At 45.4% G+C, this 21,365-nt stretch overlaps 1 protein-coding gene across 5 annotated transcripts in view; it reads left to right on the top strand.

The window, feature by feature from the left end:
• The window catches only part of PCYT1B (phosphate cytidylyltransferase 1B, choline), a 104,315-nt gene extending 89,848 nt beyond the window's left edge, over positions 1–14,467 (top strand). For 3 of the 5 annotated variants that reach the window (XM_026480168.4, XM_057310657.1, XM_026480169.4), the window contains one exon: positions 10,475–14,467. In XM_026480168.4, the coding sequence (XP_026335953.1) occupies positions 10,475–10,687 (213 nt within the window). In that variant the 3' untranslated portion in view covers positions 10,688–14,467. The remainder of the gene's footprint in view (positions 1–10,474) is intronic. The other 2 variants (XM_057310648.1, XM_057310652.1) reach the window with 2 other exon arrangements.
• The last annotated feature ends 6,898 nt before the right edge of the window (positions 14,468–21,365 follow it).

Genomic DNA, 21,365 nt, shown 5'->3' with positions numbered 1-21,365 from the left:
CCCTCACAAGAACTAACAACTATTCACAGACCAGACACCACTGAGAAAATCCTAGAACATGGGGGTGAGGCTATGTGCTGACCTTATTGCCTCTAACCAGGCCAGCCCAGCATTACACAAAGAGGTCTCTGCTGAGCCTCCGGTTTTTATAGTGGGAAAAGAGAGTCCAGGGTGGACATCCAGCTCCCCCAGCATTGTAGGTCACTGCTTGGGAGCCCCCACTCTGGTCTTATTCTACGGGAACAAGGCAATCTGTGGGCATCGGCTACTGTGAATCTGAAGGGGAGGTACTGGCTGACGGAGTCCCTTCCTGCAGCACCCAAGCAGTGGTAGTCCTGGCTAGTGGATCTGCTTATCTGCAGAGCCAACGCAGTGGAACAGTTGGTCCCGGGAACTCAGCAGGGCACAAGTCTGCCCGATTCTGGCCCTCAAAGAGATTCTTCTGGCCCTGGAGCTTGGTCTGCCTCTGTGCAGGAAGGTGAGCTGAGTCATAGCCCTCTGTCCCCTACTGCTGAGTGAAGCTTCCAACCCTGCCAAACCAGATAGGCTGGCGAGAACACCTGGGAAGCTGCAGAGGCCAGCAGCACTTGAGGCAAGAATACGGCAGGAAGAGCTGACTGCCTGCAAAGCCAGGGCTAGGTGTTGAGGGTTCATTGACTCTATGCAGGCACTGGAACTAATTCGTAGCCTACCCACTACTGAGTGCAGCTCCTGACCACCCCCACCCCCACCGACCAGAAGGCCTGATCTGCAAAAACCGGGAGCCTATTTGGAGCTGGCCCTACTGTCCCACCCAGGCAAGGGAGCTGAGTCACGGCCCCATCTACTGCTGAGTAAAGCTCCCAGCACCACCCAAACAGAAAGCTGGGCTGTAAGACCAGGGAGGCTGCAAAGCCCAGCAACATTCAAGCACAGAGTCCAACAGGCAGAGCTGACAGTCTACAGAGCAAAGCCAGTGGCTCCGTTCAGGCAGGGAACTTGTGGCATAGGCTGGCTTGAGTCAAGACCATAAACCGAAAGCCTTTTTGGTCTTGGAGCTACTTCTCTTGCTGTGCCTGGATACATAAACTAATTCATAGCCCTGCCCACTGAATACAGTTTTCGGCCTGCTTGACCAGGGAACCTAACTAGAACACACAGAAAACTATGTATCCCAACCAACAAACCTACTTATATGGCACTTGCACAGAGATCACTGCCCACGGTGCTTTTCATCTGCAGAACAAAACAGGCTGACCCATTTTAGCCAGGGAATTCAGTACACAGCCTCGCCTGATTTAGGTCCTGAAACAATGAGCCTTGTAGACCCATTCTTCTGCCCCAAGAGGGCAGAGAAGCTAATTCATACCTCCACCTGCTGCTTAGTATGGAGTCCTGCCAGTCTAGTAAGCCTGACCAGAGAACCCAGGCAATTGGTACAGTCTCACTTGGTAAGGAACCAAACCAGCAATCTTATCCAACCATTCTCAGACAGTGGCACCCCTAACCCCAACCTCAGAGTTCAATCAGGGGCCTCACCCAGAAATTGACCCTGATGGCAAAACCCACCTGCCTAAGGATATTACCAGCTGAGCTGACACATCCAGAAACCCACACTGAGGGGACTGGCAGAAAGCTATCTCTGCAAAAGCAAACCCATAAAGCCTGGAAGAGGAGACTGCCCACTCAAATGCACAGAGAGCAACGTAAAGAATCAAGGATCATGAAAAAATCTAGTAAACATGACACCAACAAAGGAAACTACTAAAGCTCTAATAACTGACCTCAAAGAAATGGCTATCTATGAATAATTTCAGAATAATCCTTTTAAAGTTTAGTTAACTGCAATAACACATAGAAAACTAAAAATTAGGAAAATGATGTATAAACAAAACAAGAAGTTCAACAAAGAAATAGAAACTATCAAAAAAAATGTAGAGCTGAAAAATACATTGACGGAACTAAAAAATTCAACAGAGTTTCAAAAGAAGACTCAGGACTCCTGGCTGGCTCATTGGTAGAGGGTGCAGCTCTTTACAGTTGTGAGTTTGAGCCCCATGTTGGGTGTAGAGATTACTTAAAAATAAAATCTTAAAAGACTCAGCTATGCAGAAAAAACTGTGACCTAGAGACAGGACATTTGAAATAATCCAGTTAGAGGAGCAAAAAGAAAAAAGAATGAAAAAAGTGAACAAAGCATACAGGACATAAAGACACAATCAAGACAAACAATATTCACATTAAGGGAATTCCAGAAGGAAAAGAGAATGAGAAGGCAATGGGTACAGAAAGTAAATTTAAAGCAGTAATGCTTAAAATATCCTAATCCATGAGGTACAAAGGATCCCAAATAAGATGAACCCCAATAGGGCTACACTGATACACACTGTGATTAAATAGTCAAAAGTCAAAGAAAAAATTTGGAAAACAGCAAGAGAAAAGAAGTAAATTACATACAAGGGAACCATCATGAGACTATCAGTGGACTTCTCAACAAAATTGGTTTGGGCCAAGAGAGAATGGAATGGTATGTCCAAAATATTGAAAGGAAAAAAATGTCAACCAAGAATTCTATACCTGGCAAAGCTGTCTTTCAGAAATGAATAAAGGCTTTCCCCCAAAAAACAAAGCTGAGTTCACCACCACCAGACCAGCCTTACAAGAAACGCTAAAGGGAGTTCTTTGAGTAAAAGGACACTAATGAACATCATAAAGCATAAGGTAGTGTAAAATTTACTGGTAATGGTAAATATATAGTCAAAATTAGAATCTATAATGTGGTAAGGGTGGTGTGTAATTCACTAACAATTCTATTTTAAAAGTTAGAAAACAGGGGCACCTGGGTGGCTCAGTCGTTAAGCGTCTGCCTTCGGCTCAGGTCATGATCCCACGGTCCTGGGATTGAGCCCAACATCGGGCTTCCTGCTCAGTGGGGAGCCTGCTTCTTCCTCTCCCACTGCCTGCTGCTTTCCCTACCTGTGCTCTCTTTCTCTCTCTGACAAATAAATAAAATCTTAAAAAAAAAAGTTAGAAAACATTGAGGCGCCTGGGTGGCTCAGTCGGTTAAGCATCTGCCTTCAGCTCAGGTCATGATTCCAGGGTCCTGGGATTGAGCCCCACGTTGGGCTCCCTGCTCTGTGGGGAGCCTGCTTCTCCCCTTCCCTCTGCAGCACCCCTGCTTGTGCTCCGTCAAATAAGTAAATAAAATCTTTGAAAAATGTTAGAAAACATTGTAGAACTAACTATTACAACAATAATCTGTTACTGGTTATGCAGTATAGAAAGTATGTTAACTTTAACATCAATAACCTAAAATGAGTGGGGGGGATGAAAGCGTAAAGTTCAGAAGTTCTATTGAAGTTGTTACCAGTTTAAAATAAGGTGTTATAATTTTAAAATATTTTATATAAACCTTGTGGTAACCACAAGGGTAAAACCTGTAATAATTACACAAAAGTACATGATGAAGAAGTGAAACCATACAGGTATCAGAAGACATTGAAACACAAAAAAAGAAAGCAGGATATGGAACAAAGAATCATGGTTCTATAAAACAGACACAAAAACAATTAATAAAATGGCAAACTAAGTAAGTCCTTACCTATTCATGATTACTTTATATTTAACTGGATTAAATTCTCCAATCAATACACGTAGAATGAGTGGTAAAATTTGGAAAACATCTAATGATATGTGCCCACAAGAGACTCACTTTAGTCCTAAAGACACACACAGACTGAGAGTGAAAGGTTGGAAAAAGTTGTTGTAAGCAAATGGTATTCCAAAAAACAACCAACCAACCAACCAAAAAAGTAGGGGTAGCTATACTTATACTCAATAAACTTAAATCTAGAAATGGTAAAACATGACAAAGAAGGTCTTTTACAATTATTATTATGCAGTGATAAAGAGGTCAGCCCACAGAACGAGTCTTAGCAAATTCAAGAAGATTGAAACCATACCAAGTACCTTTTCTGGCCATGATGGTCTCAAAGTAGAAATCATTAACAGGAGGAAAACTGAAAAATTCACGAATACATGGAAATTAAACAATAGTCTGAACAGCCAAGAGTCAAAGAAGAAATTAAAGGGGAAAGTAAAATGTATCTTGACGCAAACAAAAATGGAAACACAATGTACCCAAACTTATGGTATGCAGACAGAGCAGTTGTTTTTTTTTAAAGATTTTATTTGACAGAGAGAGACAGCCAGTGAGAGAGGGAACACAAACAGGGGAAGTGGGAGAGGAAGAAGCAGGCTCCCAGCGGAACATGGAGCCTGATGCGGGGCTCGATCCCAGGGACCTGGGATCACGTCCTGAGCCGAAGGCAGACACTTAACGACTGAGCCACCCAGGCGCCCCAGACAGAGCAGTTCTAAAAGTGAAGTTCATAGCATTAAATGCCTACCTCAGGAAACAAGAAATATTTCAAACAACCTGATGCTATGCTTTAGGAACTAAAAAAAAAAAAATGTGAACCCAAAGTTAGCAGAAGGAAGGAAATAGAAATTGGGGAAGAAACAAATAAAATGGAGATCAGGAGTACAACAGAAAAGACTAACCAAACTAAGAGATAGTTTTTTGAAAAGATAAAATTGGCAAATGTTTAGCTAAACCAAGAAAAAAAAGAGAAGACTCAAATCAACAAAATTACAAATGAAATTGAAGAAGTAAATATTACAACTGATGCCACAAAGGATCTTGAGAGGTTACTATTAACAACTATATGTCAACAAACTGGAAAACCTAAAAGAAATGGAAAATTCTTAGAAATATACAACCTACCGAGAATGAATCAGAATGAATTAGAAAATGTGACAGACCAATTAGTAAGGAGATTGAATTAGTGATCAAAAATCTCCCAAGGGGGGCACCTGGGTGGCACAGCGGTTAAGCGTCTGCCTTCGGCTCAGGGCATGATCCCGGCATTATGGGATCGAGCCCCACATCAGGCTCCTCCGCTGGGAGCCTGCCTCTTCCTCTCCCACTCCCCCTGCTTGTGTTCCCTCTCTCGCTGGCTGTCTCTATCTCTGTCAAATAAATAAATAAAATCTTAAAAAAAAAAAATCTCCCAAGGAAGAAAGGCCCAGGAACAGATGGCTTCAATGCTGAATTTTACTAAACATTTAAAGAAGAATTAATGTAAACACTTCTCAGACTCCTCAATGTTTGGGAGGAGGGAACACTCCCAAATTTATTTTATGAGGCCAGCATTACCAAAGCCAGAAAAGAACACTAAAAGAAAATTACAGGCCACTATCTCTGATGAATATAGAGGCAAAAATTCTCAATAAAATACTAGTAAACAGGGGATGCCTGGGTGGCTCAGTCACTTGAGTGTCCGATTCTTGGTTTTGGCTGGGGTCATGATCTCGGGGTTCTGGGATCAAGCCCCACATTGGGCTCTGTGCTCAACACAGTCTGCTTCCCTTCTTCCTCTTCCCCTCATCATACTCACTCACTCACTCTCTTTCTCTCTCTGGAATAAATAAATCTTTAAAAAATACCAGTAAACAGAATTCAGCAGCACATTAAAAAGATCTTTCACCATGATCAAGTGGTATTTATTTTTGAGATACAAGCATGGTTAAACAGATGTAAATCTATCACTATGATATATCACATTGATAGAATAGAAGAAAAAATCTTATGATCATCTCAATGGACACAGAAAAATCATTGGGCAAAAGTCAATAACCATTCATGACATAAAACCTCTTAACAAATTAGGTATAGAATAAACTGACCTCAACATAATAAAAGCTGTAGATGACAAACCACAGCCAATATGGTATTTAATGACAAAAGGTTGAAAGCCTTTCCTCTAAAATCAGGAACAAGACAAGGGTGCCCATTCTCACTCCTCCCATTCAAGATGTTACTGAAATCCTAGCCAGAGCCATCAGGCAAGAAAATATGAAAGCCCATCAGAATTGGAAAGGAAGAAGTGAGACTGTCTACGTACAGATAACATGATTTTATATACAGAAAATCTGACAGACTCCACCAAAGAACTGTTATATGTAATCTACAAATTCAGTAAAGTTGCAGGACACATAATTAACATAACAAAATAAGTAGCATTTTTACATATTAACAGTGAATTATCTGAAAAAGAAACTGATCCCATTTATAATAACATTGAAAGCAATAAAATACATAGGAATAAATTAAACAAGGAGGTAAGAAATCTGTACACTGAGAACTGTAAAATAGTGATGAAAACATTAAAGACAGAAATGGAAAGGTATCCCATGTTCACAGATTAGAAGAATTAATATTACTAATGTCCATACCATCCCAAAGCCATCTATAGATTAAACACAATCCCTATCAAGATTCCAATGGAATTTTTCACAGAAACAGAAAAAAAAATCCTAAAATTTACATGGAACCTCAGAAGACCCCAAATACCTAAAGCAATCCTGAGAAAGAACAAAGTGGGAGGCACCACACTTCTGATTTCAAGCTATATTATAAAGGTATAGTAATCAAAGCAGTATGGTACTGGCATAAAAACAGACACATAAACCAATGGAACAGAACTGAGAGCTCAGAAATAAACCCATGCAAGGGAGCCAAGAATACTCAATGGAGTAAAGACTGTCTCTTCAAGTAATGGTGCTAGGGAAATTGCATATTCACACATAAAATAATAAAACCAGATCCCTACCTTACACCATTCACCAAAGTTAACTTGAAATGGATTAAAGATGTCCATGTAAGACCAGAAACCATAAAAATCCTAGAAGAAAACATAGGAGAAAAGCTCCTTTACATGGGTTGTGGCAGTGACTTTTTTGGGTAGGACACCTAAAGCACAAGTCACAAAATCAAAACTAAGTGGGACTACCTCAAACTGAAAAGCATCTGCACAGCAAAGGGAACCATCAACAAAAGTAAAAGACAATCTACAGAACGGGAAAAACATGTCCTAACCACTTATCTGATAAGAGTGAATATCCAAAATATATAAAGAACTCCTACAACTCAATAGCAAATACTCAAAATTATCCAATCAAAAAATGGGTTAATACCCAAATAGACATTTTTCCAAAGAAGATATACAAAGGACCAACAGGTATATGAGAAGATGCCCAGCATCTCTAATCAGTAGGGAAATGCAAATCAAAACCACAATGACTTATCTCCTCACACCAATTAGATTGGCTACCATCAAAAAGACCAGAAATAACAAATGCTGATGAGGACATGGATTAAAAGGAACACTTGTGCGTTGTTGGTGGGATCGTAAATTGGTGTGGCCGTGATGGAAAATAGTATGGAGGTTCCTCAAAAAATTCAAACTGAAACCACCATATATATGATCCAGCAATTTCACTCTGGGGAATATATCCAAAGGAAACAAAAACACTATGTCAAAGCGCTCTCTGCATCCCCACATTCATAGCAGCAGTATTTACAATGGTGAAGACATGGAAGCAACCTAAGTGTCTATCAGTGGATGAATGGATAAAGTACAGTATGTGTTGACAATGGAATATTAGTCAGCCATTAAAAAGGAGGAAATCCTGCCATTCGTGATAACATGGATGGACCTTGAGGGCATTATGCTAAGTGAAGTAAGTCAGAGAAAAACAAATACATGATCTCACAAGTGAGAAAAACAACAACTCAGGGAAAAAGCAATCAGATTTGTGGTTATCAGGGCAGAGAAAGGAGTGAAGGACAGAAAATCAGATGCAGGTGATCAAAAAGTACAAACTTCCACTTAATGAGATAAATAAGTACTAGGGATGTAATGTTCAGCATGAAGACTATGCTTAACATGCTGTGTGGTATGTATGAAAGAGCAGATCACAAGAGTTCTCATAAGGAAAATATGTATTTTTTATATTTATGAGATGACAGACATTAACTTACTGTGGTAATGTCAAAATATACATAAGTAAAATCATTACGCTATACACCTTAAACTGTGCTGTGTCAATTACATCTCAATAAAACTGGAAATCTTTTTTTTTTACATGCTGGGAAGATAAACCCTGTAACAATCATTTTGCACTTGTTTACTAGCGATGCTGAACATTTTTTATAGGTCGTTTGTCAGTCTTTCGTGCGTTGCCTTAACAAGGCATATGCTCATTTTTCTGTGAACGTCTTTACATTCTTCTTTTTAATTTGTGGGCTCTGTTTATATACTAAGATCCATTATTTATAGTTAAATATTGCAAGAATTTCCCCCTGTGTTTCATTTGCCTTTTACCTTATTTCGTGGTGGTTTTTTTTGGGGGGGGGAGGGTACATAAGTTTTACACTTTCATATAGCCGAACACCCATCTTTTCCTTTATGGTTTGTCTCTTTGCTTTTATGCTCCCACTCAAAGATATTTCTAAAACACAAATCTGATCATACCCCTCCTTTAATTGAAATCTTCCTGGGGCTCTTGGGGAAAAAATTCCAGCTGCTCCTGGTACTGCAGCCCCAGCTTACGGTCAACCCCTTAGGCACTCAGCTTGTAGTCATGTCAAGAATTGTACGTAGTACTCTCTCCTCAGCACCCTCTGCTTGGAAAGTCACCCCTCCACCAGCTCCACAGCCTTCCTTCCCACCTCAACCCCCCCTTCCTGTACATCACTGGAGCCCCAGCTTGGACATAGCACCTGGTCTTTGGGGCGGGGGGGCTCTGTAGTGGTTTGTGGAGTAACTCAAATGACAAGAGCAGTCTAACATGGCAAACAGGAGAAATGGCTCTCAGGGCCAGTTTAGGATCACCACATTGGACTGAGGTGCTGGGGGCGGAGGTTCTGTGACAAGCCAGGGAGAGAAATGAGGGCACAGAGCCCAGGCGGCATGGGCAGGGTGCTCAGGGGTGGGTGGAATGGAATATGGGTACATGTGCGGGGCTGAGCGGCAGGCAGAGCAGAAGGGCATATCTTCGGGCACCACTGCTAGGCCAGGACTGGGAGACCCATCAAGCCGAAGGACAGTGCCAGGGAAAGGCTCAGTTCTGAAAGCACCGGGCAGTAGTCACTGGAGATCCCCAGCGCGAACATCTGTCTTACCGGTGAAACCCCTTTTACCCACGGAGTCTCCCACGCCAGCACATGACACTGCTGGCTTTCCAGTTTCATAGGCCAGAAACTGGAGTCTCTTGTCCCCTCTTCCTCCCACACCCCACATCCCATCTGTCAGCAATTCCTGTGGGCTCTACCTTCAAAATGTAGCCAGACTATGGTACTGCATGATTCCATTTAGAGGACATTCTGGAAAAGGCAAAACGGGAGGGACAGGAAAAAGTTGTGTTGCCAGAGGCTAGGGGAGGGTGACAAAGGATCTCGTGGGGATTGGGTAGCTGATAGAACCCTCCTAACACCCTGACTGTGGTGGCAGTCACACAGCTGCAGGCATTTATCAAAACTCACAGAACCGGAGACTAAAAAGGCTGGCTTTTACTTTAAGTCCACTATACCTTACTAAAACTATGGGGGAAAATATCTACCAGGGCTCCAACCATTTCTCACCTCATCTCAACCTCGTGGCTATGAGCGTGGTCCAGGGCGCCATCATTCCTCTTACTTGGATTCTTACTACAGTGGGCTCTTCACCATTGCCCCGGATCCTGCTCTGGCTTCCCTGTAGTCTGTTCCCTGCACTGTAGCCAGGGTGGTCCTTTTAAAACCAAAGTCAGAGTTCCTTAGTCTGGCACTCGGAACTTCAGAGGTAAAGGAACTCTCCCGAGGTTTCTAGTCTCACAGTAAAGGCCAGAGTTCTCACGTGGCCCCCAAGAGCCCACATGACACAGTCACTCCTCTGGTGACTTCCTCTTAGCCCCCTCCCACCCGCTCCTCTCCACCCTGGGTGACTCCACTCCAGCCGCCATGGATGGCCTCCTTGCTCCTTCTCGGACATGTGCTGCATGCTCCATTCTTGGGGTGCTCTGTGTGCAATGTGTTTGCCCCCGCTTTCCATTCACATGGGCCCCTCCCTCATCTCTTTCAGGTCTTTGCTCAAATAGCATCTTCTCCTTGTGGCCTTCCCTGGGCACCTTCATTACAACTGCCGCCCAGGCACCCCCCAAACTCACACCCTCATTTGCTATCGTCTCGCGTTGTATTTTTTCTCACAGACCGTACTTCCGTCTGACATCCACTTTGTTCATTTGTTTACTGTGTGATCCGTCCTCATGTCAATGAGGACAGGGACTTCTGTTTTTATTTCCCACTGCCCTGCTGTACCTTGGACATTACTATCTGCCTGGGAGAGGACAGACACTCAGTTAAACTCTGTAGCTGGAGTAAAGGCAGGCAAGAAGGCAAGAGTCCCAAGAACCAGCAGAGCTGGTCATCCCACTGCCCCCGAATGTCACTCAGCCGCCCCCCGCACGTCGTCCTGGACGACATCAACTGTAGGACCAGTCTGTGGGTGCCGGTGTTGCGGAGTGGCGGCTCTCCTTCCTGCCTTCCCTTTTTGTTTTCCTGCCACCTCAGATGGCTAACTTAACAGAGGCTTTCTCTCCAATTTCTCTCTAGAAGCAGATGTTCCAGGAGAGGAGTAGCCGGATGCTGCAGGCCTTGTCCCCGAAGCAGAGCCCTGTGAGCAGCCCCACCAGGAGCCGGTCCCCCTCCCGCTCCCCGTCGCCCACCTTCTCGTGGCTCCCCAACAAAACCTCACCCCCCTCCTCGCCCAAAGCAGCCTCAGCCTCCATCAGCAGCATGAGTGAGGGGGATGAGGATGAGAAGTAAAGGCTGCCGGCAGACAGCAAGGGCCGCACCACACAGGCTGGGGCGAGGGCAGGGTCACCGGTGTGCCTGGGTGGGGTTGGAAGGTTAACGGTGGTCGCAGGAGCTGCAGCTCAGCTAAAGGAAGGCCTGGGGACCAGCTCTCCCTCGGTCTCCACTCAGCCTAAGACTCGGGCTCTGCATGGAGGTTTCCAGCGGACAACCTTTACAAACCTTCTTAGCAGCATCTAGAATCACTCTACTTTAACCTTGCTAAGGAAGGAAGCAGAGCACCCCCAGGAGACTCGCACTGACTCGGGTGTCTTCTGCTTTGGTCCTTATACTCACCCCTACCAAGTCCACCACCCATGGAAGCGGCTGTTCCCTCAATCTGCTACTTCCAGCTCATAAGGGCCCTGCACGTTGCCTCCTACCACCCAAGCTCTGCCAGAATAAAGTTGTTTCCGAGAGAGGTGGCAAAGTGCTTCTAAAATAGTCAAGTGAAAGACAAATTCCAATCTTCTCAGTTTAGCCACTGAGGCCTGATGTTGCAACACATCAATTCTTTCCAGTTCTAGGAATGTGGTGCATAGACGAAGACATGCTTTAGGCCAGATATATAAAAGGCCATCTAGCATGAACCTTAACTTCTTATTCAGAGGACAGTTCAGTTGAGGAGAACGCCATAGAAGGCCTAAAATGTTCCTAGTTGTACTTTTCATCATTGGTTTGACTTTATGGTTTCTAGAAATTACCTTAATCTGTGGGAAATGCAACAAAGAAAAACATTTTATATGTGTGTGTATATATATGGTTATATATATATATATATAATATATGTATATATTATATATATATAAAGAGGAGTTGCTTTGCTTTGGCTCTGAGTTAGGAGATGGTAAACGTCTCCTGGAGCTTCTCCTTAAAGGATGCTAACTCTGGAACGGCTTTTCCCATTTCTGACCAGTTAACAATTTCACAGGCCTCAAGTAACAGTTTGATGTGCGAAACCACATAGTATACCGATAGGGGGTGCTACCTGCACGTATCTGTTCTCTGTGTGCTCCCAATACGCTATCCAGGGTGTATACCATATGCAATATGAATATATGGTGGTAGCCTTTTACAATATACGCTCCCGCTCTCATCCGAATCCCCTGCTGAAATCCTTGGTCTAAAGGACTACCTGGTTCCCTTGTGACTTGGGCACTTTGTCAAAAATCCATCCTGGATTCCTGTAGAAATGTCTTGTCCCAACCAGGAAACGAGTATGTTGTTCTCATGGCCTCCCATCATGTTTTGGGCTGGAGGGAGGCTCTGAAGAGTTTCCCAGAGCACTGTGGGAACCTCAGTGTGATCTTAGCATTGAAATGGTCTACGTGGTTATATAGTTAGCCCTGGCCTTAGGTTTGCCAGATGAGATGAAGAGCCTAAGCGTTGCTGCTGAGTGGTTTGAAGTTACTGTCCGCCAGTGACAGGTAGGAAAGGAGCAGGTGGAGTTAGGGTGTAGAACCACGCTCCTAGGTAGATGAGGCACTGCCTGTCTGTGCCAGGAAAGCCAGAGGGAGAGCTGGGGCCGGGCTGAGCAGAGGCCCAAACCAGCAACTTGTGGGCAGAGCTCAGCATCTCCTGTGACAGAAACACCCCTTTTCAGAGGCCTTGGGAACCTGCCTTCTGGGTGAGATGTGGGGCAACCAACGAAGGAAGGTGGCATGTCTTTCCCCCCTGTGTCGGGGTTGAACTACCTCCCTGCCCACCTGGAGATAAGTGGTGTTTACTGGGAAGCAAAACCACGAGGCCGAGCTGGCTTGGAATCCCCTTGTTCCTGGCACGCTCTCCAGAGTTCTGTTGAGCGCTCACATGGGACAAAGGGCTGGCGGGAACGTGGCGCGTGAAAAGGAAGCTTTCTGTAGCCAAGGCCTAGAGCACTGCTCTGCAGAGGGAGCGAGGCCCCAGCTTTCCATTGTGCCCCTCTGCTCGCTCTTCCGTCACGCAGCCAGGGCCAACTGGCACAGAGACCTCGTTCCAGCTGGTTGACACTGGGGGCAGTGCAAGGATGAGCACAGCCAGGCAGAGTGAGGTGGGGAGAACAAGGGCAGAAAAAAGGAGTGAAGAGGGGCCTGGAGAGAGGGAAGGCCATTATAGAAAATCTGTGCTCTCAACCAGTTTCTGGACCTCACTGTGTAGGGGCAACTATTTTGGGAAGGCCTTTTATGTGCTATTCCATGGCCCAGAGCAGACAGATCCACTCTTCCTTGAACTGTGCTCTGAAGCGAGTAATGTGGGGCTCTCCCAGGCTGATTCTGGGCTTGCAGGCCTTACACACCATACTGACAGGTGCCCCTCATGTGACTCAGACTCAGTGCCCTCACAGCTGCCGGTGATGGGACACGACCGACACCTGGGTTATTCCAGGGACGGGCCGAAACCACCCACAAACCATTCTAAATCTCACCTTATGTCCCCACGCTGTCCTCTAACAATCCCTCCCTGCTGTCCTAAGGCTATGAGACTACTGAGAAGGGATGGGGGCAGGGATTCTGCAACCCAACTTGTAACGCTCCTGGCCATCAGTGTCTTCCAGCTCCCCCTTCCCAGGAGGAGATGGGGTTGCCCTTCGTTTGGGTCAACCCATCAACAGTCATGGCCATGAGTGAGTCAGGGCTGGAGTGAGAGACATACAAATCACGGGCAGGTTTGAAGAGGCAAGCAGAAATGACAGAAAGCAAGGAAGTGTTCCTTCTGCCCTAGAAAGGGAAGGAAGCTTTAGACTGAGGACTACAGAACAGTACTGAGGGTTGCAGAAGAGGGGGCAGGATAGGAAGAAGGGTGGGTGAAACGGGCTGGAGGGGAGGGAGTGGGGGAGCAGGGACTCTCTGCTCCCCTTCAAAGTGTCGCTCACCCCCTAACAGGTGAAGAAGGAAGGCTTCCTTTCACAGACACCCAAGGTTAGTGAATACCCATGAGGGGTGGGGGTGCTGTGCCCCCAAGCTCCCCCGTTCCACCACTTCTCCATTCGCTGCCACCTCCTCTTCCCAGGGCCCTGAAATCAAAGTTCACCCTTCCACCAGCTAAAAACACAGGGGAAACTCTCATATCCTAGTCACACCGAACGGCCCATTTCTGGCAAGCCAGCTCCCATGTGCCTGGACCTTAGAAAGGTAAAGGAAACAAACCTCAAGAGGAGCGACCCTGAGACCTAAGGCTGCCTTCCGACCTGCTCTGTGGGCTTGCAGTCTTGCTCCAGGCCTCGGGCTGTAGTCACTGTGAGTCCATCCCTTGAGGGAGGGACGGGAAGAGTGTGCATTTGTTTTCTCTTCATCTTCAGGACTTACTTTAGCACCCAGACATACCCCAGAGAGACATACGGGATGGCGTAACAGACTCGGCTGAATCAGATGAGCCCGTTTGGAGCAGAGGTGTTCCTGTTCCTCAGGCATCCGTTCAGCACTAGTCTAGGCCACCAGACTTTTTTTTTCTTTTTTAATAATAGAATCAGCTCATGAGGCATTTGCAACTTCTACTTCTCTCTAGACTTTTTTTGTTTTGTCACTGCGATGTGTCCTGGGACAAAGCCATAAGAAGAGCATACATACTTAAGACTCTGCTGTACATACAAGAAGACGAAGACTCGTCTGGGTTCAAGTACGACCTTACGCCCAAGCATTTGCTCTGGTGCTGAATAACGCGAACTACTGGAATCAGCCCTCCACCCCTGGCCCCTCGTCCCTCCCCAACCCACTCCCGCTCCCCAACTGGACACAGCATTCCCAACTTGTTTATAAATAAAGGGATACGTAATTGCACTGTGGCTTGTCGTGTTTCTTACAAGTGTGCTACTGTGTTCCCGTTCGTGAACTTGGCTCGTGGTGGACAAATACCAGGGTGGCGGCGGTCTTGCCCACGTGCAGCGAGGATGCGGATTCCGTGCTGTGTAGCGCGGGGCAATGGGCTGCAGGTGCCAAAGGGCCCACACCTGACGGCAAAGCTCGTTAGGAACAGACCCACCTAGAGGCGAGGTCACACTAGGAGGCCCAGTCGGGACCTTGAGCTGGAGGTTCCACTGTTAACTGGCTCTGCGACCTCGGTCAAACGACTTCACTTCCGTGGCCTCAGGGTCTGCTTTTGTCCAATGAGGGGGTTGACGGCAATGGCTGCCGCCATCATTGCCTAGAAAGGTCTCTGAATTTACGACGCAACCCGCGTGGTCCCTACGCTTCTCCAGCTAGGATGCTGCCACTAAGCGACCATGAGAAAGGACTTACCTGTCACTGGGCAGCACACTGGAGAGGCGGCCCGCCGGGCCCCCGGGACCTCCACGACCGCCGGCGTCGCCCCGCCGCCTCCGCGGGCTCGCAGGCTCCACCCGGCTTCCCGCCCCGGGCCCTGCCGGCGGCCTCGCCCCTGCACGTCCACGGCGGGCGGGGCCGTGTCCGCGGCCGGAACGCCTCTGCGGGGGAAGCGCCTCCGGTAGGAGGGAAGCGCCTCCGGTAGGAGGGAAGCGCCTCCGGTAGGAGGGAAGCGCCTCCGGTAGGAGGGAAGCGCCTCCGGTAGGAGGGAAGCGCCTCCGGTAGGAGGGAAGCCGGCAGTCAGCAGCCCGAACGCCGGCAATGAAGGCCGAGGTTCTCGGGCGGGAATTGCGCGCAGCCCTCCCCGGCCCAATCGGAGTTCCTATGAACTCCATCTGGTGAGCTTGAGCCGCGAACCCACCACAGTTCCAACATTAGCCTGGACTCTAGAAGAACCAGCCAGGCCTGTATGCAGCCAGGGAACCCATTTAAAAACAGAACACCCATTATTCGCAGACCATAGTCCTTGGCTTTGCCACCCAGATCAAACACACTCTTGACAGGTCGTAATTACAGTAACAGCTACAGGTTTCTTCTTGACTTCGTGCTACCTCAAAAATGTTCACGACGGAAAAATCCGTTCTAAAGCATAAGAAAACTCATACTGAAGAACTCTAATATTTGCCCTGAAGAGAATTGGCTTTTGTTAATAAACAGAAGCCCCAGGATAAAAAAGGTACATTATCAAAAATGTTTATACACACACACACACACACACACACACACACACACACCCCCACAGTCCCCTGGTACCGGAGTCCTCATTGGTTCTTGGAATTGAATGTTTAGGCAACTTCTTCAGGTATTCAGCGGAGCGCTTAGACTCCCACCGAGATGCCATTGGGATAAAGCCTGACAGTTCATCAGCTCTGAAATACATACCCAGTGATGGAATCCTTTAAGAAATCATCAAGTAAAAACCAATAAACCATTAAAATATGAAAATATCATTAAGAGCATAAATATCTGTCAGCGCTAACTGACCTTTGTTAGGCCCAGCTGCACTGCCATAACTTATATTCTAGAAAACCAAACCGAAACAAAAAAGAACCTTATTAGCTGAACCTCAGCCGCTGCTGACCGAATGTGGGAAACTTAGGCGAAAGCTTGAGTGCAGAGTTGACTTGTCTCCTACAAGCAATTTCTGCTCTCCTTACCTTCATTCTCTCTCTTGGGGGGCAGGGAAAGGAACTGACGTGCCAGGTTACTGTACTGTATTCACAAAAGCAGAGTGCTGATGGAGGGATTAGACATAACTAAAATATTTGATACATAACCTTCCATTTTAAAAGAATTAATGAATCTATACCTGAAAGAGTTGGGATACTTTACCCCTTCCACAGGGACCTTTTCAGCTAATTATACTTGCAAATGAACTTGTCACTCGAAAATTTCCAAGTTCAAAGACAACCTGTCATCTTCCCCCATGCACGTGGCAGGACATGACTGATTACATAGCTTGAGGAGGGAACCAGTCTTTCTCGTCTGGTCGTCATGTTCCACTGGACGGACGTTGACAAGATGCTATTCACTAGTCTGCCCACAAATCAACATGAACACAACTGAGTTAGTGATTATTTTTTTTCCATATCTGGTACCCAGGAATTAACAATAGTAGAAAGAAGTTGAAGAGGCATGTATTAGTTTCCTACTTCTGTCACCAGCTCAGTGGCTTAAAACAACAGAGTTTTATCATTTTTCAGCTCTGGAGTTCAGAAGTCCAAAATGGGTCTAACCGGGCTAAAATTAAAGTGTCAGCGGGGCTGGCGGGGAGAATGTTTTCTTGCATTTTCCAGCTTCTAGAAGCTGCCTGCATTCCTCGGCTCATGGCCCCCTTCCATCTTCAAAGCCAACAATGGCCAGTGCAGTCTTTCTCACGTAACACTACTCCAACAAGCCTTCTGCCTTTCTCTTCTACTTATAAGGGCTCTTGTGTTTACATTTGCCCCACCTGGATAATGCAAGAAAATCTCTCTACTTAAGTACACCAGCAACTTTAATTCCCTCTTGCCAAGGAATATAACATATTCCCAAATTCTGGAGATTATGATGTGGACATCTTTGGGAAGCCATTATGCTATCTACCACAAGGTGACTGAAGATAATCATCATAAACCCTTGAACCTTTTTCCAGTTTCTGAATTGAGAAATAGTAACCCTCACACAGATAGATTCATATTCCTCTTTTCAACATTCCTGTGTATACTAATGATGAACCTGCTTAAAATGTTTCTCCTGAGCCTTGACGCCCACAAGGGAAGCACAGAATAGGTGTAATGGAAGATGTCTGACCCAAATGGACATGTTAATTGGTCCATGAGGAGAAATGTGTTGGATCTTCAACTCACGAACACAGAGTCATGGCTGGTAGAGAAGGAAGTCTAAGAGTCCGCCTGCCCCGTTCTCTGTACATATCCTCCAATTCATACTTGGCTATCTCAAGAAGACAAGAAGCAAAAGGGCAGCTAACCAAAGCCTTTGATCATTGGCTATGTTCCTGCTGAAACAAGCCCAGGAATACAATTTTTGACTATCAGGCAGAATCTGTTTCCTGCCTATTCTCCGTCTGGTTTTTGGTTTTTGGTTGTTCTGGTCCTTGGATGTTGACCACAGCCACTTGAAGCTAGAACTCACTTCCAGCCATCCAGTATCAAAGTACGCCATGCTCCTATCTAGAGTAACTCATTTTCCCATTGTGGCCTTTTATTAGCATTTTAACTTAAGGCCTACCATACATTCCTGTCTGGAGCATTCAATAAACATTTGAGTGAGCTGCTAGTCTTGGCGATGCAAAGATTAAAGAGGACACAATCCTGTCCCCCACCCCAATTTCAGCTCAGTAGCTTGACTCTCAACCCTGGCCTCTCCTGACTGGCCCTACCTTTGACTTTCTGAGCTCTTGATGAACAGTCCAAGTTTCTGATTCTGCCAAATAGAGTTTTACAATGATTTTACTAACAACTGATTTCACACTATTTTCCTCATCTCTTTGGGTGTGGGTGCTCTTTCTCCGAGTGCAAGGACTGCCAACTCTTACTCGGAGTGGGGGAAAATAAGTAGATTTTAAATAGATTTTCAGTTTATTAGAAACCACTCTTTGAGGATGCTGAATGGAGGAGGCTGATGATGTCCGCCCCTTAGCTAGACCCATCAACAGTAAGGCTCTAGGTGAGCTACCAAAGTCCAAAGGCATCAGCACACTTTCCTTCAAGGCCTTCACAACACGTGCGGAGCTTGGGCCACAACTCTCCTATGTGGACAGAGCTGTTCGATGAATGAGGTGGCCATCTGAGGTCTCACCCGAAATTCCTCGATTGCAGTGTGACTGACGGGCCTCTCTCACCTGGATAATGGGGCAGTATTTGCCCTCATAAACTTGCTATTTTTTACCAGCTGAAGCCCTAGGAAAAGAGCAGTTTTCATATAGGAAGTTCTGTTCCAATTACCATGCAAGGTGACAATAATTATCTCTAACTTTAGAAATAATTACACTATTATATGAAGCCGTTACTAAGGAACTGTGGAAGCTTCTGCATCCATCACTGTTATTAAAAATCATTAACATGTTTATTTTGTTTGAGGACTGGCAAATTCTGTTTGGACAAGAATGCCAGGGGACAGTAAGAGTACCATTAGCTTAGAGTTTCTTGTACAGTAAGAAACAGCAAGGCTGCTCAGTTGCCCCAAATTCAAATCAACAAGGCCTTTGATCTCTTCTAAGTATTTTCCAATTACATGTGAAACAGAACATCAATAAAGTTGCAAGGCCCCTGGGACCCACTCTGTGTGAGGGAGACAGGATGTGCTGCTGCCAGCATTCTACTGTTCTCAAAGGCGGGTCTGTAGTTTAGACTTCTTCAGTGGTTTTCTAACCACTGCAGTCTTTCTCACGTAACACTACTCCAACAAGCCTTCTGCCTTTCTCTTCTACTTATAAGGGCTCTTGTGTTTACATTTGCCCTACCTGGATAATGCAAGAAAATCTCTCTACTTAAGTTCACCAGCAACTTTAATTCCTTCTAACATTCTAACATGTGGTCACATGTTAGAATCTCCTAGGGAACTCTTAAAAAGGTATTCCCCAGAGACTATCTGACAGAATGGATCCGAAGGGGTGTCCAGGACTCGGAGATTCTAATAAGACCAGGTTGAGACCCTCTGGGCTATACTTGAACTGAGGGAACAAAGTGAGCCTTGGGGAGTAACTGGATTCAGAAGTTGATGGTCAACGACTTATATGACGAAGACGAGAACTGATCTGCTATACAGCTGTGACAGGAAAAGGTCTAAATATCATTTGCTTACCCAAAGAGAGACTATTAAAGTGATAAAAGTGTCATCAATGGGCAGTGGGCAAAGGATTCATTTTAAGACCAATATTTAGAAATGCCAAAGATACTGTTAAGTACCCAGCCCAATGACTGGTGAAAATGGGGGCCCAATGTTAACAAAAAAATTCAAAAGCATGTAATGGCTGCTTATAGCTGCACTGTCCAACACAGTAGCCGCTAGCCACGTGGGGCTTTTTAAATTTAGATTAATATAGGGCGCCTGGGTGGCTCAGTCAGTTAAGCGTCCGACTCTTGATTTCGGCTCAGGTCACAATCTCAGGGTCCTGGGATCCAGCTCTATTTTGGGCTCTGCGCTCAACACAGAGTCCGGCTGGAGATTCTTTCTCTCTCTCTCCCTGCCCCTCCCCCAGCTCGCGCATGCTCTCTCTAAATAAAATCTTTAAAAAAATAAAAATAAATTTAGATGAATACAATTTAAATGGGAAATTCAGTTCCTCAGTTGAACCAACCACATTTTAAGTGTTCAGGCAACTAGTGGCGGCCATATTGGACAGCACAGATAAAGAACATTCCCATCATTGCAGCGTTCTCGTCACGGACAGTGGTGTAGCTACAGGTTCCCTTCCCAGAGGCAACCCCTCCTACACGATACCTTATGATTTATTCATGTTATCAAAGAGTACATTTATGTGTTAGCACACAGTGAACATCTGAAAGTATCAGCAGATAATCATTTGCAAACATGCATTAAGTCATTGGAAAACCTTGAAAAGACTGAGAAGGAAGTCAAAAGGGACACTGAAGGGCAGTGCACTGCAGCGGCTTCCCAAAACCACCGACGTTTGAGTTGGAGGGTCTCTTGGTGAGCCTAAACCATACTTCCTGTATGATTTCAAAACACGGCAGGAGTGGCTGCGACAAGAACGCTATTCCCTAGTCATGAAGGATGTATTAGCACAGCGGCTGACTTTTCATAAAATTCAGATAGATAATTGAAAAATACGAACGAAAGCCATGGTCACTTTCAAGAGCCACTGCTGTTGTATGCTTTGGGCAAAATAGAGCACAACATGAAAGCAGTTGATTAGTACTTGCTTCCTATTTTAGGCTTTAAAGAGTGCCATAAAACAGCAGACCTGGAAAGAACTTTGGAACCATATAGTTCAACTCCCTAATTTTATGGACAAGGAAACCAAGGCACAGCAGAAGCAAGGCAGATGTGTTGATTTCCTGATACCAGCATGCCCCAAGAATCATTCAAACCCGTTTCTTGCATCGAATTTTCTAGGTCTTTTTTTTTTTTTAGTGATAAATATACAAGATAGCAGGTATGTGGCTCTGAAATTTTAAAAAGACCATTCACCACTGATTGTTGCGTGAAAGAATGACACACCGGTAAATAACATGAAGACCACAGCTCCTAGTTCTTCAGCAAGTCCAGAAGTGCAGCCACATGTCTTCGGAGGCCCTGGGTTCTGGTGTCGGTGCTGCCCCAGTTCCTCAAAAGACACCATGGAACCAATAGCCCTTCAATTGCAAATTTCAAGTTGTTTATCTTCTGCGTATTCCAAATGGCAACAGTTCCCCACCTTACACTTTTTAAAGAATTCTCCCATGGCATTTGTTAAAATATAGATTCCGAAGTCCCCAGCCCAGAGCATCTGAATGATTGGAGTGGAGGGAGAGCCCAGGAGTCTGCATGTAACCAGCACTTCAGGTCATTCTGGTATAGATGGTCCATGACCAGTGAGGCCCAATTTGCCCAGCACAGCTGTGGTTTACACGCTTTACAGTGTAATTATTAAGTGTTCTTTTCACTGTCAAAACTCTCCTGGTGTGGACAATATATGGTCCCCTTTCTCTGATCCACAGATCGTATTTTGAAAAATATCGTGAAAACTATTTACTGTTAAACAGCTCCTTTATCTTCCAACAGGATGTTCCCTGCTACCGAGAATCCAAATAACCTATAACCCCAATGGCTCTTAAGATCGTAAGTGTCCTTGTCCATTCCCAGCAACTTACAAAGGTGCCTGGTACTCCTCACTTACTGAATTTCAA

The sequence above is a fragment of the Ursus arctos genome, chromosome X, assembly GCF_023065955.2.
Source record: "Ursus arctos isolate Adak ecotype North America chromosome X, UrsArc2.0, whole genome shotgun sequence".
Lineage (NCBI taxonomy): Eukaryota > Metazoa > Chordata > Mammalia > Carnivora > Ursidae > Ursus > Ursus arctos.
The sequence above is the reverse complement of the archived record's forward strand: the minus strand, read 5'-3'. Positions and strand labels throughout refer to the sequence as shown.